This window comes from Hesperophylax consimilis, chromosome 21 (assembly GCF_061612785.1).
Source record: "Hesperophylax consimilis isolate HC1 chromosome 21, BYU_Hcon_1.0, whole genome shotgun sequence".
Lineage (NCBI taxonomy): Eukaryota > Metazoa > Arthropoda > Insecta > Trichoptera > Limnephilidae > Hesperophylax > Hesperophylax consimilis.
Window position 1 is genome coordinate 31,967,625 of NC_142856.1, and position 26,133 is coordinate 31,993,757.

Here is a 26,133-nt window from a genome sequence, read left to right on the forward strand (position 1 = left end):
CCTCCAGGCGATACTCGACACCATGGATGGTGGAGATGAACGGTGGCGAATTCTTCAGGCCGATGCTCGACACCGTAGGTGGTGGAGATGAAGGGATGACGAGTTCCTCCAGGCGATACTCGACACCATGGATGGTGGAGATGAACGGTGGCGAATTCTTCAGGCCGATGCTCGACACCGTAGGTGGTGGAGATGAAGGGATGACGAGTTCCTCCAGGCGATGCTCGACACCATGGATGGTGGAGATGAACGGTGGCGAATTCTTCAGGCCGATGCTCGACACCGTAGGTGGTGGAGATGAAGGGATGACGAGTTCCTCCAGGCGATACTCGACACCATGGATGGTGGAGATGAACGGTGGCGAATTCTTCAGGCCGATGCTCGACACCGTAGGTGGTGGAGATGAAGGGATGACGAGTTCCTCCAGGCGATACTCGACACCATGGATGGTGGAGATGAACGGTGGCGAATTCTTCAGGCCGATGCTCGACACCGTAGGTGGTGGAGATGAAGGGATGACGAGTTCCTCCAGGCGATACTCGACACCATGGATGGTGGAGATGAACGGTGGCGAATTCTTCAGGCCGATGCTCGACACCGTAGGTGGTGGAGATGAAGGGATGACGAGTTCCTCCAGGCGATACTCGACACCATGGATGGTGGAGATGAACGGTGGCGAATTCTTCAGGCCGATGCTCGACACCGTAGGTGGTGGAGATGAAGGGATGACGAGTTCCTCCAGGCGATACTCGACACCATGGATGGTGGAGATGAACGGTGGCGAATTCTTCAGGCCGATGCTCGACACCGTAGGTGGTGGAGATGAAGGGATGACGAGTTCCTCCAGGCGATGCTCGACACCATGGATGGTGGAGATGAACGGTGGCGAATTCTTCAGGCCGATGCTCGACACCGTAGGTGGTGGAGATGAAGGGATGACGAGTTCCTCCAGGCGATACTCGACACCATGGATGGTGGAGATGAACGGTGGCGAATTCTTCAGGCCGATGCTCGACACCGTAGGTGGTGGAGATGAAGGGATGACGAGTTCCTCCAGGCGATACTCGACACCATGGATGGTGGAGATGAACGGTGGCGAATTCTTCAGGCCGATGCTCGACACCGTAGGTGGTGGAGATGAAGGGATGACGAGTTCCTCCAGGCGATACTCGACACCATGGATGGTGGAGATGAACGGTGGCGAATTCTTCAGGCCGATGCTCGACACCGTAGGTGGTGGAGATGAAGGGATGACGAGTTCCTCCAGGCGATACTCGACACCATGGATGGTGGAGATGAACGGTGGCGAATTCTTCAGGCCGATGCTCGACACCGTAGGTGGTGGAGATGAAGGGATGACGAGTTCCTCCAGGCGATGCTCGACACCATGGATGGTGGAGATGAACGGTGGCGAATTCTTCAGGCCGATGCTCGACACCGTAGGTGGTGGAGATGAAGGGATGACGAGTTCCTCCAGGCGATACTCGACACCATGGATGGTGGAGATGAACGGTGGCGAATTCTTCAGGCCGATGCTCGACACCGTAGGTGGTGGAGATGAAGGGATGACGAGTTCCTCCAGGCGATACTCGACACCATGGATGGTGGAGATGAACGGTGGCGAATTCTTCAGGCCGATGCTCGACACCGTAGGTGGTGGAGATGAAGGGATGACGAGTTCCTCCAGGCGATACTCGACACCATGGATGGTGGAGATGAACGGTGGCGAATTCTTCAGGCCGATGCTCGACACCGTAGGTGGTGGAGATGAAGGGATGACGAGTTCCTCCAGGCGATGCTCGACACCATGGATGGTGGAGATGAACGGTGGCGAATTCTTCAGGCCGATGCTCGACACCGTAGGTGGTGGAGATGAAGGGATGACGAGTTCCTCCAGGCGATACTCGACACCATGGATGGTGGAGATGAACGGTGGCGAATTCTTCAGGCCGATGCTCGACACCGTAGGTGGTGGAGATGAAGGGATGACGAGTTCCTCCAGGCGATACTCGACACCATGGATGGTGGAGATGAACGGTGGCGAATTCTTCAGGCCGATGCTCGACACCGTAGGTGGTGGAGATGAAGGGATGACGAGTTCCTCCAGGCGATACTCGACACCATGGATGGTGGAGATGAACGGTGGCGAATTCTTCAGGCCGATGCTCGACACCGTAGGTGGTGGAGATGAAGGGATGACGAGTTCCTCCAGGCGATGCTCGACACCATGGATGGTGGAGATGAACGGTGGCGAATTCTTCAGGCCGATGCTCGACACCGTAGGTGGTGGAGATGAAGGGATGACGAGTTCCTCCAGGCGATACTCGACACCATGGATGGTGGAGATGAACGGTGGCGAATTCTTCAGGCCGATGCTCGACACCGTAGGTGGTGGAGATGAAGGGATGACGAGTTCCTCCAGGCGATACTCGACACCATGGATGGTGGAGATGAACGGTGGCGAATTCTTCAGGCCGATGCTCGACACCGTAGGTGGTGGAGATGAAGGGATGACGAGTTCCTCCAGGCGATGCTCGACACCATGGATGGTGGAGATGAACGGTGGCGAATTCTTCAGGCCGATGCTCGACACCGTAGGTGGTGGAGATGAAGGGATGACGAGTTCCTCCAGGCGATACTCGACACCATGGATGGTGGAGATGAACGGTGGCGAATTCTTCAGGCCGATGCTCGACACCGTAGGTGGTGGAGATGAAGGGATGACGAGTTCCTCCAGGCGATACTCGACACCATGGATGGTGGAGATGAACGGTGGCGAATTCTTCAGGCCGATGCTCGACACCGTAGGTGGTGGAGATGAAGGGATGACGAGTTCTCCAGGCGATACTCGACACCATGGATGGTGGAGATGATCGGTGGCGAATTCTTCAGGCCGATGCTCGACACCGTAGGTGGTGGAGATGAAGGGATGACGAGTTCCTCCAGGCGATACTCGACACCATGGATGGTGGAGATGAACGGTGGCGAATTCTTCAGGCCGATGCTCGACACCGTTGGTGGTGGAGATGAAATGAAAATAATATTAAATTAGATTTTTTGTTTTTAGACATTATTTTTTGACGTTTTCGGCTTTGCTTTACATTGTTGACTGAGCGTAGTGATTCGGACTTATCAAACATTTGGCATTTCGTCTCTCTGTAGATTTGTTTGTTGCGTTCCAACAGAATAGATCAACGGAATATAGTTATTATGTATAAAGTGTAAACTTAAAGATTAAGGACATTAAAAAGCTAATTACTAAAGAACGTTACAATAAACTGATAACTATTCAGCTCCTAAGGAATATTATTGCAAAAATAAAATGTGACCCACCTGTGCTTAATTGAAGCACTTTATTCTTCATTGCACTATTCCTATCAGCTATCAGGTCAGGTCTGCTTAAACAGATACACAATTATGTACTCAACCGATCAATAACCTCTGCTATTAAAGCTAATCCAACATTGATAGAACTTATAATCATATTTACTAAAGTGAAGTAGGTTGAACTACATAATTATAATCTACATGTGTTTAACAGTAAAAAATGTCGAACGGTGAGCTCTGGCATCATGAAATAACGCCTTTGAGGTTGCCACCGAGCGCGGTGACCTCGGTGAATAAGAGTCTCAACTACTCCCAACCGTCTGGACTGTTGGAGCCTGTGAGACTATGCGGATGTAGGTAGTGGGGAAGGGAAGGGGACGAGGAAGAGGAAGATGCGGAAGTACCTGGCTATTCAGATCTGGTCCCCAAACACGGCTGCCATTGCAAGCAACGTTTCAATTTTGAATGGTGGTTTACACCAGGGCGGTGCTGAGAGTATCTTCCATCAATCTTCACCTTGATTACGACCGAGATTTTGCAATTTTCTCATTTTATCTTTTATTAAAACTGTTGTGGAACAGATTAAAAATTTCCATTTACAACATTTCTTAAGAAATCTAAGAGTAATTAAATATATTTACTGTTTTAGAAATTTAATTCAATAGCATTAATCCTCTTGTGCCAGAACATCTGTTCTGCCATGAGGTATCTTGAGCAAGTCGTGGTGACGGCTACGGCTGGAGTTTTCAGGCAGGTAATATTGCACAAGTTTTGGCATTCGTTAACACGTTGAACGCCATTGTGGAGATGAAGAAACATTACCATTTTAAATTTGAAAAAAAAATACTCAGATGGCATCGGCGACCATCAAAACGTATTCCTTTTTTTTACCAAAATTTTTCATGAAAATCAAGAAAATTAACTGCGGTCACTGGTGACCGTCATGGCGCTATGGGAGAAAAATGAAGATTTTCATCATGAGGTCACCGGTGACCTACATGGCGTTCAACGTGTTAAAGAACTTTTAAATTGGAAAACCTATTTTATTCAGGCTATTTTGATAATAAACCTTATAGTAATATATACTTAAATTAATACTTGTTACGTGGACATACATTTCAAGCAATATTGAACCACCACGCAGTTTTATATTATAATATACATTATATATGTTTAATAATTTATCGTTCCCACGTAGGTACATATACCAGATTGCAGATGTAGATTGATAACACTACATGTAATTATTATTTAGTTACAGTTGGACTTCCTCATTGGCGACCTTCGCGATATGATCGGAAGATTAAATTAAACCGACCTGATTGTAGTTCAAATATATAAATATTTATAATTGTTTATTCTGTCAATTGCAGTCCCCGCGTCCAAAGCCGTATGTCTCTTATTTAATAAATCAAAACCTTAATTTCCTCTAAAATCTTAAGATTTGTAAGTAGGTACTCCTTAAAGACCCACCTACTTAATTATAAACCATATATTTTGTATTTTAGGAGTTGAAGAACATTTGTCAAAAGAAAAATACAGTTACATCAAACTGTAGAAACCTCACTGATAAAAATGCACAAGTTTTCGCTTGCACTACGACTTCCCGGACACCGCGTATAAATTGTTAAAAATACTATTAATTACTATTATTTATTATTAGAAAAACAATGTCTTATTGTTATGTTTCGCGCCATTAGATTAATACTTCACTCACCACTTTACCTAAGTTTTGTTTCCCTTTGTTATCGCTATTTATATGTTTATTATAAAACAAAAAGTTTTAAAAAACCGAAAGCAATATTTTGACAATATCAAAATGTGGATAATCTAGAAACAGCCCAATTTTATTAATGTTTAATAATTTGAACGACGCTCCTATCATAGTTCTAATTTTCTGTTCCCTAGTGTTTATTTTACACGAAATATTATCACCGGTCAATAGGTCAAGGTCTGACTGAATAATTTGTGGGTATCACGTTACCATTAATTTCGACCGGAATAGAAACCTTATCTGCCCTTGCGGTATTTCCGGGTTTGTATAGTTTTTATTTGAACCATTGGCGGTTCGTGGCGTGTCTCATTCGGAGATTAAAAAAGGGACAGATAATAAATCCCTCATCTAACAGATGACACTATGATGTTGATCCTATGTTGGTCTTTCCCATAATTATGTACAGAAACCAACTTGAAGATTCATTCACGATGTCTGTCACTAACGAATAATATTATGTAGTTGGTTATAAAAGAAAAAGTTTAAATACGAAAATCACAATTTATGTATGTGATTATGTAAATTAACGCTCTGTTCGCTGAACCAAAAAGATAGGTATTCGCCAATGTGACTTACGGAAGAGTTGGTTGTGACGTTCGACGATATGGTTCTTTTGGTAGCGCTCGTATGGTGGAGGAATTCACATGCACTCGTATAAGATTGAGCTAATTATAACTCCGGATAAAATTCGAATTGACACATTGGTTCTTTTATCGGATTTAAAAGAAAAAGTTTAAATACGAAAATCACAATTTATGCAAGAAACTGTTCCTGTTTTAATTTAAAAAGTATCATCTCTAGTAATTGACTTGCTTCAATAACAATTCAAAACACGATTCAGGCAGCTGACAAATTCCGAAGGTTTGCATGCTCGCACTGATTACCGTTGAAAAGTCGCCGTCACGAACATGTTTTGTATGAACTAGAAAGTCCCATACTCGCTGAATTCATATCGCACATATGGTATTCATTTCGGACTCGCGTTAGGGTAGTCTAGATACGGACGGGTAGTATTTTTAGCACGGAACTTGAATAGGGCGATGTTTAATATAGTTTAAAGAGTGGTAAAGTTATCTAATATAAGTTTGTCTTATTATCTCTTTTTATAAGAGTTCACTGAACAAGAGAAAAACGCCACTGATTTCAACGTAAACATTGTAGTTCAAACAATACATTATTTACATACAAACACTACACACGTTTATCGCAATCCGACTACACCTCTGCGGTGTGAAAATTCTAATGTTTTTAGATATAGGTACCTCAATCAGTGTTGACATGAACACAATATTCCCGCATATGCATTGCTTGCATACTGCATGTTGTTGATCGACTTCATAAAATAAATTTGAAAAAATGTAATTTTTAAAGCAACTAATAGAGCACACTGGAAACTGTAAAAACTTTTGGAATTTTCGATACTAACTGACGTGTACCCGGCGTTGGTGGGGGTTATCCGTAGGAGATAGACCATGGCGGTTTTTCCTGTAGGCCTTTTTACAACCAACTCTTCCGTAAGTCACATTGATTTAATGTATCTTATAAGGTTTAGCCAGCGTTAGCAATGTATTGCCCGAAAATATTTTTTTACGACTTGATCATAAAACATCGACTTTTCTCTACTTTCTATAAATATAATATGCATTTATTATGTATGGTAAACCTTCCGAAAGAAATTTTCTAAATGATAGTGAAAACCTTATCAAAATCCGTTGCATAGTTTAGAACAGGGGTCTCCAAACTTTCCAGCCGGAGGGCCACATTGTTTTAATTTCTAGACACCCATATTTTCTGTCCTAGGGAGGGGGAGGTAGACAATAGAATTTTCAGGGATGAAAATATAGCTTTAGATAACGTAGCTTTGAAGATAATTTTTGATACTCGTTTCTCAGACCTTGATATCATTGCGAATCAAATAAAGATTTTTCAAAAAAATCCTCTTGATATATTCGCGCGATACTTGTGGACGCAATGTATCGGTGCCAAGTACCTCGCCAACGAGCATATTTATTTATTCGCACGATTAAATTCGCGGAGTTTTCGCCCCTTTTGAGCAAGGTCTTAGCCATTAGCTGTCGCGGGTCCTTGATGACACTGGTCATAAGATGTCGCGGGCCGGATGGAAAGCACTGGCGGGCCGGATACGGCCCGCGGGCTGTAGTTTGGAGACCCCTGGTTTAGAAGAACTAAGCACACAAACAGACAGACGCGGTAGCGACTTTATTTTATGCTATTTAGAGATTCCTCTAAGATAGAAATATTTTTTTTTCGAATATTCCATATTCCCCCAAGATAGATATAAAAAAAACTTTTCGAATATTCCATATTCCCCTAAGATAGATATACAAAAAACTTTTCGAATATTCGATATTCCCCTAAGGTGGACCATATAAATTTTGGTAAAAATAAAAGAACACACTGACATTTAATAGTTTACCAAAAAATATGGCTCTTCGATTCCATAAGTTTAAAAGGTTTTAAATAGCAACACCGACATGGCCGACAGGAAATTGAATGTATGTTTAAAAAAGCACAATGCTGCATGTCCATATTTTAAAATATATATATCTATTTTCGGTAATGAATACATGCGAATCTTATCATGGCAATATATATAAATAAATATATATAAATTCGCACCGTCTAGATGGTTTTATGGCAAATAGATCTGATCTAACAAATTTAATGATTTATCAGGAATATTTATTCAATACAATGAACAAACGTCTTCAAACATACCCAGTGTACACGAGGGACAACCTTATGACAACATAATGAGGTGATTTTGCTAAATACGGTGCTATACAAATCATATAAGAGATAATCTCAGTTTCGTGTCTAGATCAATCTTTCGGTGAAAGTATCTGTTGAAAATAAAAATAAACTTGCTCGTATATGGCATGCTTGTTTTAAGTACGCTCACGAATAAGCGTGCTAAAAGCAAACAATTAAACACACGCGCTAAACTGCTAATTAAAAGCAGGCTCTTGGCTAAAATGGAAGCTTTGCAATTAAATACCAACCAACAAAATTTTGGGTTTAATCATTTTTATTGTCAAACTTGGGTCGCTCATGTTATTTAATAAAGTTTCATACGCATTACAATGATTTGACCTTGTGTTCCAAAGACATTCGTAACTCCGATAGTGAATTATAAAAAGTAAGGTTTTTTCATCTCCCCAACGAAGAACACAGCTGCCGCGAACTGAGATTGGATCATAGACATATGAATATTAGTAGACCTGCCCTAAGTGATTAAAAGCGTATTATCCCCACTCCCCATACCGGTTCCATTGAGCCGGCTGGGCTCGCGTATGGCTTCAAGTGAAATTTGAAAACGTGACGTCATCATTCTTGTGCGAACTATGGTCAAGGCATCATCGGTTCATTTTACGAAATAACACGGCAAAATGTTTACTTGTACTATGAAAACTGGTAAAAATAGATGCGAAAAAAGAGAATAAACCCAATTGTCGTATTATATTCCATATATAAGCATTATTTTATTTTATTTTAAGCATATTCACATCGTATAATATGAATCAGTTGTTACTATCACATCGAGAAACGTCTGGACGCGAAACACAAAGCTGGTTGGTTGCTGGGAAGTAAATTATGAACATTTATAAAAGTGTCTTAACTAAATACTCTGAAACTAACTACGACTCTGAATATAGAAGCTGCCTTACTTTGCCGAATTTGGACTTCGCAAATTTGTTCATAACGTGGCGAGTAATTTGCGCTCCCATGTAAAAATGTCTATTCATTCAAAGCAGATTTTACTTTTAAGAAGTAAATGGTGATATTATAATGCGAGATGCCTATTTACTGTCAGATTGATTTATTGACGAATCACAGTCAGCTTCCCTCCCTTCGTTCTTCAACAGTTGATTTTACCCCTCGCCTTTATCTTCTCGTCTATTAATTCCTATGTCTGTGGATTGGATCGAAACTTGCGTGCTCATACGCAAGCTTGTTCAAACATGCTTAGATAACACCTCCTTCGGCCCTCGAATCCTAGCAATGCATGCTCAATAATAGCAGTGTCACTGACGCACATGCCACTAAGTAGCATGCTTTCGTGCTACTTAGTGGCATGCTTTCATGCTACTAAAGAGCATGTCTGTCTTCGATGTGTGCACCCAATTCTCCGGGATACATGGAATGAAATAAATAAATATTTATCTCATAATAATAATAAATTATCAATGTTTATACCGACTGATCAATCCTCAACACGTTTTCTACATTTTGTTTGTAATAATAAATATAATATTATAAATTCACGTGCTTCAGCACGTTTGAACTGTTATTATGAATTCTGTAAATGAATTCAACAAACCATCACTTGCTATTTTTGTTTGTTTGTTTTCGGTTCAGAGAGGGTTTAAAAGGCATTCGTTTTTTTACATTTTAATCGTATTTTGAAAACCGCAGCAATTTTATAATTATTAGCACAGACCATCGATACCAATAATACACCCATTATTATAATTCCAGTTTAGAAATTGACAATTTATTAAAATATTTTTCTGTTACAGTATAATATTTTTTAATGGTACATACTTTATCGCTTGTCTAAATTCTTCACAATTTAGAAAATGACACTTAAATTCAAAGCAAATTTGAGTTAATTGAACCAGATTTCACGAAGGACTAACGTACAGACAACCCAAATTAGTACTATTATTTTTTTGAATGAAAAACTAATGTTTATAAGACAAGGTTTTATTCATAGCATAAAGCATAACAAATAATTATAAGCAATGATTAGTCACCTGAAATATCAATACAAATTGAAAATATCTCCCGAGTAAAAATAAATGCCGCCAACGGGAATTGAACCCGTGCCTTCTGATGTTCGGTCAGGTGCTCTGTAACCACTTAGCTACGTCGGCTTATTTTCAACCCGCCAAATAATTCAATATGTACTAGTACCTCAATCAACAATTACAATTTTTTTTCTCGGGAGATATTTTAAATTTGTCTTGATATTTCGGGCGACTAACTATTGCTTATAGTTATTTGTTTCCAAATTAGTACGTTTGATAGCGTTTAAAATCTTTTAAACTTAAAGCTAATACAGAATATTGATATTTAGTGAGTCACATATTATAATTAAAAAATGCCGTTTTTACTGTCTCAGCTGTCATTGAACTGTTAATTGAAATCGAGTCATATTTTTAATAATAAATCTATCATTGGGTTCACGATTGTAGAAACAAATAAAATTATCATGTTCAGCTTATTCATTTGTTAAAATAACTTAGTCTTCATTTTTTATTTGCTAAGGTCAAATTTCAAAGGATGACCCATTGTGTCTGGCTTGGTATTGAACAAACTGGGATTTCATAAAAAAATATGAAGAACCTAACAAATCTGGTACTTTTCATGTGGTGACGTCACCAGCTAAAAACAAATTTAGTTATATGTCCGTTTAGATTAGTTTAAATTAGCATTATATTTTTTCTGAAAAAACTATTCTCATGTTTTTCTAAGCTAATACAAATGTGTGCAAGATACTCGTTGATTCCAAATATTTAAACTTCTATCCTCTCAGCGGGCGGCGTGATTACGTGCAATGAGGATTTGTTTTTTATGACAGATGCCAATTCAAACTATTTCACCAAGGGTAACCATTAATAATACTACTAAATAATTCAGTTATTATCGGACTTGAATCATATCATGACACTCGCACGAAATGCGTAACCTTGCTCTATATTCTCACATTTCCCCTAAATTATGATTAACGTAGATATATTTTAATGAACGAACCCTATTTCGTGCTATTTATTTTCTCCATTCGTGTATACATATATACGAAGCCGGAGTGTGGTTTCGGCACTGAATATATACCCATATATACAGGTATTTTGCTAAAAATATCATCGGACAGCAAAATGTCAAAATGTTTTTTACTCCAAATATGCTCAGTAATCGCTGGTTAAAATTCTTCGACACGTGCTGTTACACCTTGTTTAGTATAATATATGTCAATGGCAGTTGTTGCAGCTTGTTGTTTTAGTTGAAGCGTGTTCAACTTTGCCTTGTGTCCTGTTTACACGGGGACAGTGTGTGGGACGTTTATTTTTATTCTGTATGTATTTGAAATGTGTAGAAACAAAATGAAACAAAAAGTTTTCGTGTTGACAAGTCGACTAGTAAAGTCATCCGCCAGAGATTTGAATATAAGGCATAAGTAGACCTATTAATACAAACATAGATTCTCTCCCATTTCAGTAGGTCTTCTAGAATATTATTTTTTAGTTTTATTGCGGGCAAATGGACCGTTTCTACAATCACCAGGAACAGGATTATATGGAGATGAATGATGGACTCGCCGAACGTCACATCGGTGTTGCCAAGGTCTGTTATCTATGTGAGGATACTGTGTCAGCGCTTTATTAGCAGCAGACACATACCTGGAACGATGACGAACCTCGTTCTGGCACTGTTGGTGGACACGGTGGACTCTCGCTGCAGCAGCTGGTCCAGTTTCTTCACCACCTAGGATTTTTGCTGCAGAGTCTCCATCTTCTATCTTCATCGAACGTTGCAGCGGTGATGCCAAGGTCTGGTATCTGAGTATCTGAGGATATTGTGTCAGCGTTTTATTAGCAGCAGACATATATCTGGACGGATGACGAACCTCGTGCTGGCACTGTTGGTGGACACGGAGGACTCTCTCGCTGCAGCAGCTGGTCCAATCTCTTCAACACCTAGGATTATTGCTGCAGAGCCTCCATCATCTATCTTCGTGTCACCTGTTCCTGTACTTCATTTTACTTTCTTTTTGTAACATTTAAATTTGTTGTAATACCTGCATCAACTGTAAAGCGCCCCTGAGGTGATGTCTCACAATAGCGGCACTATACAAATTATCCAAGAAATAAATTAGTTAATAACGCAAACACAGTTATTTACTATTTCTTCTTGTTTGATTATCTTATCAGGAACATTCACTTCTATGACACGACAAACTTAAATAGATATACATTTGTTCTACGCATTCCAATTACGTGGTGCGATTTCAATATTATGTTAATTAATAATTCTGTGTACAAAAGGAAAAATGAGATGACTCAACATTATTAGATCTAACGAAATGAGTACATTCAACCGTAATCTCCTTGCCGGGTTTTTTCAAATGCTGATTCGTACAGAATATATAATGATGTGTAACCAGCTCGGGAGGTAGGCTGAGGTATGAGTACCACCGCCCCGGGAACCATTCATAGTATAACCAACACTCTGCCATAGGTCACCCCAAGTTGCTCGCTACGTTTGGTGACTTAGTATTGGGTCAGATTAGTCGGAAAGAGGATTATGCTTTTGAAAAACATTTAAACAGATGATAAAATCGGCAAGTTTTTAAAAAAGGTCTGGGCGGAATTTTTTTAGTTTACTTTTTAAATCGTCCTCGAAAATTTTAAAAGTTTAGAATATCAACTAAATTTGGGATTCAGCGATTTTTATCGGCGAAATGCAGTGTTGCCAACTCAACTACTTCAAAATATGCTAGAGTGATGGGAAAAATATGCCAGAAAAATGCTAACATAAATTTAACTTAGAAATAAAATCAGTGAAATAAAGTATCAATATATTCATCTTCTTCTTCTTCATTAACAGCAGCTAATGAGGAAGGCTGAGAGACGGAGTCGTAACTTTATTTGGTCCCAATGCATCGTAGTACTTCGTCAGGAACAGTGTAAGAATAACAGCACTTTCCTGCTCTCTTTAGGCCAAATCTCACGTACAAAATGGCATTCAGGGTTCTCACCGCCAAACGAATTCGGAGTTTTGTTTTGACCAGACTCATTTGGCTAAATACACGTTCAATGTCCGCATTTGAATGCCGCAATGTTAAAATAGACATTGAAAACTGACATAAATCACCGATGGGGTTATTATTAGCTGCATCTTTATATTGCATGACTTCATTCCAAAACTCTACAGTGGAATTCAAGGATTCCCATTTAATGTGAACTATGTTTCTCCATTGAGACACCAGTTTTTCAATCGATATCATTTTTCTTAGTTAACAAATTGGTTTTTATTATTTTCATGTTTCTGTAAAAATAAGCCAAATAAATATACTAAATGCTAAAAGCATAATAGTTATGCTAAACATGGAGTAATTATGCCAAATTTAGCACATAATATGCTAACTTGGCAACACTGGCGAAATGATATCTGCCCACAACTATGTTTGTATCTATAAGGCCAGGTATATCAGTCAGTCCGTATCCTCGCTAAGTGCCACATTCCTCACTCAAATTTAACCGCTCAAATCTTGGTAAGCCGCAGATAGTTCCAATTTTAGAGGCAGAGGCGCTCGAGCAGCAACAAATGTGAAATATGACACTTACGTGATTAATTACGTACTTCTATCTCACCGAAATATACGTAATTTGCCCGATTTTGTCAGTATGGACTATTATATCCCCATCTTTGCTCCGCGATTTTTTTTTTGTTTTCGATTTATATGTTTTTTCGTTTTTTTATGAAACCTTGACTTACCAAGAGATAATTGGTCACAAAGACTTTTGATTAAATTAGGTGAATAGTATGCCTAATACCCAGTATATTGGCTGATTTAAAGCTAGGCTTGGTTGGAATGTCGATCTTAGCGCGGCTTGTATCATAATCCGTATATAGGTCGGAAGCCTAGATATCAGTAACATTACACGTATTGTCTATGATTTTAATAGAGGAACATGCTTCATTTTTGTAAAACCAAATTACTGTCTATGTGAGTGGTATATCTGTGCTCTCTTCTGTCATCGGGAGATCGAGAGATTTCAAAATGTCAAATGTTTGAGGCGGGTTTCACATTCAATCAGCATGGTGCTGATTGAATATTAAATGGTATCTGTTTTTTAAATTTTTTTATATATACAATAATATTATTATTGGGTTTATAAAAACAGTTTATTTTTAAACAAGTTCTGCTGTGTAATTATTATTACGCGTGACAGCTGTTTCGCCCTCTAAAGGCATTATCAAACTGGTATCTGAAAAAATAGGTATCTGTTTTGCTGGAGTCAATGAACCATTCATGTAATTACGATGAACAAACCGCTGACAAGACTGTTCTGACGTAGAAAAATTCCGCTTACCGAATATTTGGTCATTTTATATTGATTATCAATTAATAACATCGAAATCCGTCACCGCTCGACGAATATGATTTGGGGGTGACCGGATAAATCATCAAAATGATAATGCATCACATCTTTAAAAAGTTATATTAAGTCATGGAAAGTGATGAAACAAAAACTTTATTAACTGGTTGAGTACGTTAGGTTAATTTTTTTTTCATCGTTTTTAATGACTTTATATCACTTTTTAAAGGTGTGTTGAATAGTCACTGTGTTGAGTTAGCATGAAACCGATTTGGGTACCCCTAGGGGTGCTCTATCTCTGGACTTCCGCTTGACAATATTTCTTGGAACACCCTGTATATCGAAATTATTCAGATTTTCGTGAAAACGTGTTCCAAAATCGTGATTATATATTCGTAATTTACTTAACATTTATGAAGAAATTTGTTCATTCATTCGTTAAGGCCTGCAACCCCCCTTTTTAACAGGATTACCAATAATTTGAAGAGATTCTTAATAAATAACTAATACTCACTTTCTCCGTGTAGGTAGGTACTAGAAAAGCGTCGCGACCAGTTTAGATATCCTTTTCGAGCTGTAACTTTTATGTTCTGACTCAGTCCTGCTTTGTTTAATACATTACTTGAATTCCTATAGAGTTTCCTATATTTGTGAATACACACTTTAGGTAGCTAGAACAATACTTACACCTTATCTCTGAAGATATTTGGAGTCTACAATTACGCACAGCATCTTTCTAGAACTTATGTTATGAATCACTGACAGCATAAAACTTGAACTTTATTGTAAAATCATTTTACGTTAGAATAAAGTGAATCATTATTTAAATCAACAAGTCGTAATGTAATTATTGCACATACTTGCATACCAGAATTTGCAAAATTGTTTTTTGTGGTTATAACAAAATAATGGTCTTAATGGGGCAAAAAAAAGAAAAGGAAGACTATTCGGTAAAATTTCGAAGGGGTTATTTTCGATCTTATTTTGCGTTTGTGTAGCACTCATTTACAATCTGCATTATATCAATTATATTTATCCGTGACATACTGATAATTCAATTAGCAGGTATGGAATAAATTATGTTTATGTATTGGTCTAAAAAACAAGACAGCAAAAACTGCAAATAGATTCTTATGCATTGATTTAATGTACCTACCAAAAGTACATATATTATAAAATGGATACCTACACCAATCATCCCCTTTCACCCCTATCGTATGATTAAATTCCACGCAATATATATGTCTGTCATATTTTCATTTAAAAAAATTATACATGTTGATACATTTCAGTATCGCCCTGTTAAAATATCATAATTTAGTTCGAAACGTTGCTTGAAATATCAATAGCCGCGTTTAGTAACTGCATCTGGAAAGCTAGGTGCCTCTCGACGTTCCTCTTTCCCATATCCTTCCTCTACTCATCACTTAAACCTCGCAACACGCCCTCCCCCCCTCCTCACCCAACCTCTTGTGCGGTATGATATAAAAAATACCTAAAATGCATTGTTCAAATAGCTGTTATATACCTTTAACTATAACTGTTAATGCCCCTACAGTCGTTAAAAGGTCATTCATTAAAACATTTAAGTATTTGTAAATGTCTTTTGTGTGTTGTTTTCTCTGTCTAATTGTTATTTTAACGACACAGTCACAACAAACCACCTCTAGACTTAAACAAACCACCCCTGAACGACAAAATTGTTTAAGCTACGTCTTAAATATTCATTGCTTCGACAGCCTCTAAAGTCAAGGTCAAAGGATTTTGAACCGCACTGCGCAATAGAGGTATAGCCAAACCATTGTGTATATTATTATTGTAATAATTTGCACAAATACAAATCAAGTGCTTATTATTTTTTGATTGGTTTTAGAATTACAAGTCGATTCATACCTTTAGAATTTTTGGTTGGTATTAGAATTATAAGTCAATTCGTACCTTTAGAATTTTTGGTTGGTATTAGAATTACAAGTCAATTGATTCCTTTAGAATTAAAAGTCCAATTCATACCTTTAGAATTTTTGATTAATAAGTACAAGTCAATTCATATATTAAGAATTTTTGATTGGTATTAGTAATACAAGTCAAATCATACTTTTGGAATTGTTGTCATAATAACTATCTAATAAAGATTTTTTGTATTTTATTTAATTGCGCAATAAAAGCAATCACTGTTTAGAAATTACAAAAATAGCTATACTGAAAATTTGCTGTTTTTGACTTGAACTCTTTATACCATGATAGATATTTTATGTACCTTTTTTTATCTTATTTGTCCTAAGAATGAATATCAGTGACAATTCATTTCTCAAACTTTCTTCAAGTACCATAATATTTCAAAATTCGAATAAGGAAGCCCAAATAAACACGACGATTTCACATTTGAAGAAAAATAATGTTCACTGAAACATTAAAACGGCCACCATCATTCAAAAAAAATTACAGACAGACGATATGCAAAACGGTCGGGTTGGAAAATCACGGGATATAACATGACTTGCACAGCATCCTACAAAAGTCCCATACCTAATGTTATTATTTATCTACGCAAATTTCAAATATAGTATTTAAATAATATTGTCTGTTAAAATATATTATAAGTAGGTATTTTATCGCTTGTTTGGATACTTCTTACAGTCTATAGGTACGTATCATTATTGCATTTCTCGTTTTTTTTACCGTATTTTGGCACAACTCTTTTTTTGCGTGGTATAGCCGATACCGGTAATATACATAATATAAGAACACACACATTTAAAAAAAACATAAAATAATTGTACATAGGTATATGTATTTTGTGACCACCGCGTGGGAGTCATAACTGTCCGGAGCTGGTGGGACTATGGTATCCCCAATTAGTTTACGTTGATGTTGAACTGAGCGGGGATGGGGTGAGAATGGTTGTGAAGCACCTGGCTATTCAGATCTGGTAACTAAACAATGCTATTGCCAATTAAAGCGACGTTTCGACTGTGAATGGTGGTCTTTCACCAGAGGGATACCGACAGTATCTATCACAATACATTTTCTTTTTAATAGGCTCAATTAATAATAATGATAATATTATATAATTACTCTGAGCAGAATTCTTGCCTGGACAGACTATGCAATAATTACAATAACGTATTATCCGAGGTTGATATTTTCAGTTGCGAACTTACCAAATACAAGAGGTCCATAAAATAATATTTCTATGATGGTTTGTGAATAATGTATATTGTTTATATCTCTATTATGATTTGATTTATACCTACTACCTCTCTCCACGGTTATAAATGTATTGTTTTGTAAATTTCCTTTCTCACAAATTTAAATAACTTATTCTATATTATGCTGTCTCAGTTAAAGTCACAAGGAGGAAATCCATAATTGGTTTTATTTTACTATATAATACAAACTGATTAAATATAAACTGTCGATTTCCCGAAAATGAATAAATAAATAAATATAGAATTAGCTTTAGACGTGGCTGTAGGTAGACACTCTTTATAATATATAATATGTGGGTAGGCAGGGTAGAGTTTATCGTTCGCTTCAAAACCACTAAATTGATTTGTTACCTACTCTATTAATTTCTTGGTTTTATCCCAAAATAGAATTATTGTCATTATGATGTTGGAGGATTGATATACGTTGACTTTTTGTGCCGTAATCTGTTTATTACCTGTCGTCCATAAAGGAGACCTTATGTGCTTAATAACAATAACCCATCGTGACTGGGATTAAACTAAAGATAAACGTTAATCAATCATAAACGTAGACAGTATTATTTTTCGGGTACACAATAACGTACATAATGTAATCTGTAATCTCTTTATTCTATTTTGTTTTGGCTCGTGTAAATTTGATTTATTTATCTTATCATCTGCTCAGGGATGCTGTGATAATTAATTGGTTAGTTAATTAAGAACCTCGGATCTATAGATTGATCAGTTTCTTGCACGGTTCCCGATCTCGTTCTAATGCCTGCTTTATCTTTGGGGTTGCTGTATGGAGGGTTTTTCTAAGGACAGAAAGGAGTTTACCTGGTTATTGCAGAAACCAATGTTCTAGGAGCAGGAAACGGGAATCATTAATAATTAAACCGCTAAAGTGTCAAATGTATCTCCCGTTTTACAATATGCACCATTTTGCTACCAGTTCGCGGTCTACATTATTCCTTTGTAATATGTTTATTGTTTATCCAATTAAAAAAATTTATTCAATAATCTGTTCATCTCGACGATAAGAAAACAATGCAGACAAATTATTGTCACACTATTTTCCGTTTTTCGAAATCAGATATAGGCAGTATTTTCCTCCTATTTTGAAATGAATAGTATCAAAATTCTGCTTGGATGGAAAAGGAGGTAAAGGGTGGTTTTTCAAGATTCTATATTAGTACCTTCCTCCTGTTTTGAAGTGTGCAAAATTTCATAATAAATAAAACGGATTTCTATAAAAATTAAATCCAAGCCGCCCGCCCGCCCGCCACATACACTCTTCTTATATAAATAGAAAGAAGATTACAAATAAATATCTGATACCTACCAAACAGGTTCTCTGCCGCCTATAATTTATTTATTTTGTAAGAAACAAACAGCTTTTACATAATATACAATGATAGATATAAATATACAAGTTAACTGAAGTCAAGCCACAGAAGTTTCTTATGCTAAAGTTCATTGGAAATGAAGTTTTAATATCTTAAAATTAGTTTGGTTTTAAAGGAAGGGGAGAGGAAGAGGAAAATAGGAAGAGGATAGGAGATGCTCCCGATATATTCCATACTCTCATATTAATAATCGATCGTACGCATTACTTCATATCGATATTTCGTTAGGTTATAATGTAATTATGTAGAACTAAACCTCACTAACCGGAGTTTGTTTTTATTTGTTTCAGACTAAAGAAACTCGAAGATTCCACGAAAATGATATTTCGATACCAGGCGCCATCTACGAGCGGCCTCGAAACTCAACAGAAGAGAAAACAGCAACAAAGGGCCACTGAAAACTGCGAACACTTTCACAGGAACGTTATCCTCTGAGTTCTCTTTAACCTTAGCGACTTTACCAGCATACCTAAAAGACAATATTCAACATACAACCAAACGTCCCTTTTATGGTTTCCAATATTCCAAACAATCGTTATACGAAATTTAATAAAATTGCATACCTGGTTCGTTTGTGATTCTTTTATCTTTTCACAAGTGATAAGATAGTGAAACGCTTTAAACAAAGCCAAAATAATAATATATATATGTTCGTTTTCATGCAACAGCCATGTTAATGTCGCCCCAAGCTTTGAACTGATAACATCTTCAGTGTCAATTTGGCTAGGCATTATTCTATGTCTTCTGTGTATAAAAGTGTCATTAATTTGTAACTGTGTGTAGTTCGTCGTCACTGTGATATGATCAGTTGATTGTTTCCGTCTACCTGTGAAATCGAAAGTGAAAAGGTGCATTGCAAGACCTGGCCACTGCCATTACTCATTCATTGTTCTCTCCGGTGACAATAATCGCGTTGTGAAAGGTCCCATTGCGAAATCTTGAGGAACTCCGCTGTGAAAACAACGAGTTGTCAAACCGATTGAGGAAACGACACAATTAGCTATCAACGGAACTTTTCTTTCTAGTCGTTGGAAAAAATACAGTTTTAGTCGACAACCCGTGTTAGCATTTTACTAGTCACAAATCTCTAACAATCGAAAACAAAAATAATTTTTAAATTTCTAGTCTACTGATCAAAAAAATGTAGATTGTTTTTTATTTTATTACAACTAAGAATAATTATTTTAATACATTGACTGTTTTATTGATCTCATTCGTATATCATTATCTTTGACTTTAAATACTGTACCTGTTGATTTTGACTAGCTTTAGAATAAAACAAAGTGTTATTTCCTTGTTTCTTGGAAGCGTTGTTCTTATCTCGTGATTCTTTCAAAGTACGCCTGCAGAGATTTCCGTCGGGTTTGTGGTTTCTATACGAACCACGCACTTTGAAAACGAACAAGCCACAGTTCCTCAATCGGAATTTAGATTCAGACACTTGAAGTCGAACAACAGCAAGTCTTTTCGACTGAAAACTTAAAATCGGTGAATAATTTTCGACGCACTTTGAAACAAACGACGAGTTCCTCGACGGTAGGAGTCGGGAATAGTGACCACGTTAAGTTTTCTCGAATCCAAGCAGTGTTTCGGTTTTGGAACCTTAAAATCAGTGAATATCTTGTTCGTTGTGTGTCATCCATCATGCGTGTGTTATCTTCAGTGTTTGTTTGGGTGATGTGGGCAGCGGGGTCTCACCCGGCGGCCGGCGCGGCGCGCGTGTCACCCGGCGACTGGGCCGGGGGGCTGGCCGAGTACGGGTACTCGCCCGATGCCGCCATGCCCCAGCCGGACAGCTACACGCTTGCGTTTCTCAACTTCTCCTACACCGATGAGAAGGGGGTCAACCACACAAGTTCGCCATCGGAGGTAACTACATATACTACAACTGGTGGAATTCTACAATTCCGCTTCAATCTTAATACGCACAAATTATTGAAATAACACATGATATCAAATTAATTACTACTGGAAACAACTATTTAAGTCGGGGGAGATGTTTAGTTTGGGTTATTTAAATAATTTATACGTATTTTCTAACATGATTGAGAAAAAAAGCAACTTCAATATTTTGTGCGTATTAATAGAATTTTACCAAAAAATTGTACTGACTTCACACAGGTGGTTAAGGTCTCTTTAGGTATGATGTGTTAAGGGCATTTCTTGGGCAGTGAACTTGTCTTTGAGAACACCGGATAATGTTGTTTGGAAACAACACAGAGACTTTAGAGGGAAACGTACAAAACTGGCAGGAATTAATGTTCATTTTAAATCATGTAGCGCCTTTCTAGGCATTCCTCGTGAATCCCTAGCAAGCAAGAAGTGCAATTTCCACTGACTGTGAGATAACTATCAAGAGAACATCACATCAGCTCGCACTCGCGTCTGACCCACTTCGAGCTGAATACCTCATCAGAGATCTAAGCTAACTTATCACTTTACAGTAAGAAGCGCTAAACATACATAGGACTTCTTGTATGGACGCGACATATAACTAAATAGAGGGGATATTAACTTGGGCTCAACCTAAGTAGTCTGACAAACGGTTTAACAATGTCATGTAAACTTAAACATACCATGTTAACAACACACTGTACATAGTTTAAATAACAACAATAATTTATACAAAACGCATAACTGGGGCATTTGGTTCCGAACGGGCAATATGCCTAATTAGGTACTAGGAACTAATGTCTACCTGATAAAATGAAAGCATTTGTACACATTTCGTGCAAGATATGAGATTTTGCAACTTTGGGTTGAGACGTTAGAAAGATTAATATATATTTCTAGGTAATAACTTGTGTATAGCCTTACCAACGTCGGGTCTACAATGTGACTAGACTATACGTAGAAAAAATTGTATTTTATTTGGTTTTACGCCCAGCCGGCTTTAACATGGATTTTAAGAACAGAATATACCCAGAGAGCTATCGAAAATTATACACTAATTTTTCAAAGCATGAAATGAAAATAAACTGAATATGAAACAATGTTAATAAAACATAAAATAATATAAGAACCAGTACAATACTACATGAATACAAATCACTAAAATTACATGACTTATATAATATTGCTTAAATGTTTGTTCCATGAAAACCTTGTTCAGAAATTATCTTCCCGATGTATGTTTTGTGCAATTTGTTATTGCTATTTTCAGGTGTACTTAGTTTGTAGGTACCTACCATTATCTTCTTCCTTTCTCTTGTTTCTCAGTTCATGTTATATATATTGGATAAACAGTTTGTAAAGTTAGAATAAAGAATAACACAAGTGGGAGTGTTTTGTGATCCAAATATTTGCCTAATCATGGCATAGATTTCTAATACAAAACTGTGTTTTACGAAATTGGATTGAGATCTACTATGTCAGCGGTTGCATTTCTCTCTGATAGAAAATAATAAGTAAGAGGATTTTTTCCGTATTTCAAAGCTCCTCCATTTTCGGTACTTAAAATATTATTTTTTATTTTCTCCAGGACGGCAAATACGGCGAAGGCCACGTGGGCGACGCCTCTGGTGTTCTCATCCACGTGGGTCTGCTGTCCGACCCGACGGACCACCGCGCCTGCAAGCCCGAGCTCACAGGCTTCGAGGGCGTCAAGAACCGGCCGTGGATCGCGCTCATCATGCGGGGCGGCTGCAATTTCGAGGACAAGGTGAGGCATACCACTAATTTACTAAATAATAAAGAAAAATCACACTGTTGCTTGAATAGACATATGACACACCAGACTTTGATCTCTTTTGATGCCGTGGTCCATTTCCTTACATCGGGCTAGAGCAGTCGTCCGTAGTACATTACATTAAGGTGGTGCTAATTAGGTTAGGTTTACATGGTGACATTACACAGCTTCGAGGAAAATGTATGTGGCAACAAGACCCGACCCCGCACTAATCTACTATTGAATTTAAATTTATCAATGTTGCTGGAACAAAACACCGACCGGGAATGAAGTTCGCGGACCAGGCTGAGATCAGTTTGACGCTGATAGGAGACGATACGTAATATTTCCGTGCGCTGGGCTAGAACGTTCAGCTCGGCTGGGCGTTGAGCTTTATCAATATCGTGCAGTTGTTGCTTTGAATATTATTGGCTATGTTTTTAGCCAACTTTACATAAAATAACTTTAAAAATCCAGTCGAAAGGGTCTTTTAACTTCGTGAATGTTTGTAATCTTGCAATTTTTTGCATGAAGGATGTAAGTACCTATGTAACTGGTAGCGCTATTATTTGGCAACAACGATATTGAAATCTCTTTAACTCGTAATTCGTGATGTTTTACCATGCGTACGCTTCAGGAATCTCATTTCGACTTCATTCAGTTTTCAGCTTTTCTTCCTGACAACAGCTTTTGAATGACTAGTGCATTATATCCTGCCTAAACCTTACTTATATCCCAATCTGTTAATTTCCAATGTTTTTATGTCTTCTCATCAAAAAATTTATCTTGTTTTGTTTTTTCAAGCGATTCGTGTCTACTGCCTTCATTCCTCCGTCAATAGAATTCAAAGCCTTCTGTCAAAGACCATGTGTGTTTTGTTAGGGTCTTCACATCAAAAACTTTATCTTTTTTGTTTTCTCAAAGAGATTAGTAACTACAGCATGCATTCCTTCAACAATTTAATTCCTTCGGCCAATGTACAATTAGTTTTTTTTAAGTTTTCACATTAAAATAATGTTTAATCGTAATAATTAATAATAAATATTAGGGACGACTGTATTCATACCTCTGTCAATAGAATTCCCTGTATGTAAATGTAAACCTTCTATCAATTACCTATTATTTATATATATTTATTTTATCACGTAAAAAAGGGTTATTTTGTTTGGTTTCTCAAGCGATGCATTCCATTTCACTATACATACAATTCCCTGGATGTTGTTAACCTTCCGTCCATGTCCAATTATTTGTGTATGCTTATCTCATTATCGCAGTTATCATATATAATATAATAATTATTTTGTTTTGTAACATCAGGTGAAGCACGCTTACCAGAGCAACGCCTCCGCAGTTCTAATCTACAATGATAAGATGGCGACCACTCTTGACAAGATGAAGCTGCAAGGTAAAAACAGTAAGTACATCCCTGAAGCAATTAGCTTGAGAGGAGCTAGAATTGTTTAACTGAACTTATTGCCGTGGGTTGATTGACCTTTCTAACCTAACCTAACCTTTACGTTCCGTAGGTACATAGCCAAAACTCTCTGTTGTATTGTGATACATGAACATCACAACACAAGCCAACCCAATCTTAGACATTGATTAATTTTAGTCCTGCGTAATTCTGTTCAATGAACTCTAGGAACTTGGTGTCAATTTTAATTCAGACTTTTCGTTTAAAAGTCAAATAAATAGGACTGTAAGCACCGGTTTTTTTCACCTAAGACAACTCAAGTCTGTCCGAAGAAACCTTCCTTCAGAAGCAACACAACTACTTATCAACTCTTACGTAGTCTCACGTCTCGATTACTGCAACGGCATTTATGCCAGCCTTCCAAAATATCAAATTGACAAACTTCAATCAGTGTTTAATGCAGCAGCACGGCTCATAACCGGGGTTTCAAAATATTCGCACATTTCAGAACACCTTCGTAACCTTCACTGGCTCAAGTGCCCTGAAAGAATCCAGTACAAACTGTGCTGGATGGTGTTTAAATCCATCAATGAAATGGCCCCACCCTACATCTCTGAACTATGCGTCCCGGAAAACACTGGTCTGAGGCAGTCAACTCTTAGATCAGCAACATCATCAGCTGTAGGCAGACTGATAGAACCTAAGCGCAAGCCAAATACTAAGTTTGGTGATCGCGCTTTCGGAGTATCTGGGCCGAACCCTTTGAATAAACTCCCTCCTGAACTAAGATCCATAACAAGTCCAACAGAATGCAGGTCTAAACTAAAAACTCTTTTTAAGCTGCATACCCTTAAATTAAATATAACATTCCCGAGAGAAATTCCAGTTAAATCCAATTTTCTAATTATGTCCTAAATCCTGTATCTAAATTTCGCTAATAAACAATTAGATAATGTTAATTAAGTGCTAATCTCAAGTGACCACGTAAGTATTGTACTGTATATTATCTCCATAAATAGTTAGTAATAACATAGATCACTGTAGAAATGTATTATAAATTTGTACAGCGCCCTTGAGGTGATTTTGCACATAAACGGCGCTATACAAGTCATCCAATTGTTATTATTATTATTAACTCGGATTTGCTTTGAATTAAAGTGCCTTATTCACAATTCAAACTGTGTGAAGAGTTCAGACCACTGATAAAGTAGGTACCTACCTATAATATCATATTTTTACCATAACATTACTTTAATTGCCATTTTCAAAATTGGAATTGATTTGTTGAAAACCAGACCATCATTTACAGAATTTTTTCCGGAAGGTTTAAATATATAAAATACGTGCAAATTATATTTATATAAATTATAGAAAAGTTGATGGTTTATAATTAAGTCGTAAAAAATATTTTTGGGCACTTCAATTGCTAACGCTGGCTAAACCTGATAAGATAAATCAAAACAATGTATAACGGAATTGTATATCTTGAAAAGGCTTACAGAAAATTCCGTGATGTCATATGTCTATATCCCAAGGATTACCCCCCAACTATGCCGGGTACACGTCAGCCAGTAATATATGTAAAATTCAGCCTGCGTATATTTGTGCTCGCAAAACTCGAAAGATAGTCTAACGATATCGCTGAAAATCTAAAAGTTTGAATGGTGGAAGAATTCGGGGACGCCCGAGGAATTCTTAACGCATTATCTCTGCACCAGAATGAGACACGGAGGGAAATTAAAGTCGAGGAAATTCATATGTCATACGGCATATATTCTAGTAATGTGTAATTTATATCACCTAAGAAATTCTAAAAATATAGTACTAAAGGATTCATATGTCTTATACTGATTTATAAATGTGGAAATTCTAACTATACAATTGTAAATGTTCTCCAAAATGCCCTGAAAAGAATCTCAGACTTGTGATGTCCCGAAAGAAACCGTTCATCTGTTCTTAATGCAATTACTAATGTTATCCAAATTGACCCTGCTAATAAATTACATCTTTGCGATTATTTCAAGGATAAAGAAACCATCCTGTCACTTCGAATGCAATCAACAATGTTCTCAAAATTTGTTTTGACAGCATCGCCATTCCATTGTAAGAATATTATGTACTAAATACACAATTTGGCTGTCCTGAAACGGGAATCCTTCCCAGTTGTGACAAAGGTTCATTTTGTTTTGTATTGTTTGTAATTTCTATATATATATATATATATAAAAT

General features: G+C 37.5%; 1 protein-coding gene across 5 annotated transcripts in view; it reads left to right on the plus strand.

The window, feature by feature from the left end:
• gol (ring finger protein goliath) overlaps window positions 1–26,133 on the plus strand; it is a 210,336-nt gene that overhangs the window by 145,113 nt on the left and 39,090 nt on the right. For all 5 annotated transcript variants that reach the window (XM_089644477.1, XM_089644479.1, XM_089644478.1 and 2 more), the window contains 3 exons: window positions 19,114–20,692; window positions 22,305–22,484; window positions 23,808–23,904. In XM_089644477.1, coding sequence (XP_089500603.1) covers window positions 20,468–20,692; window positions 22,305–22,484; window positions 23,808–23,904 — 502 coding nt within the window. In that variant the 5' untranslated portion in view covers window positions 19,114–20,467. The remainder of the gene's footprint in view (window positions 1–19,113; window positions 20,693–22,304; window positions 22,485–23,807; window positions 23,905–26,133) is intronic.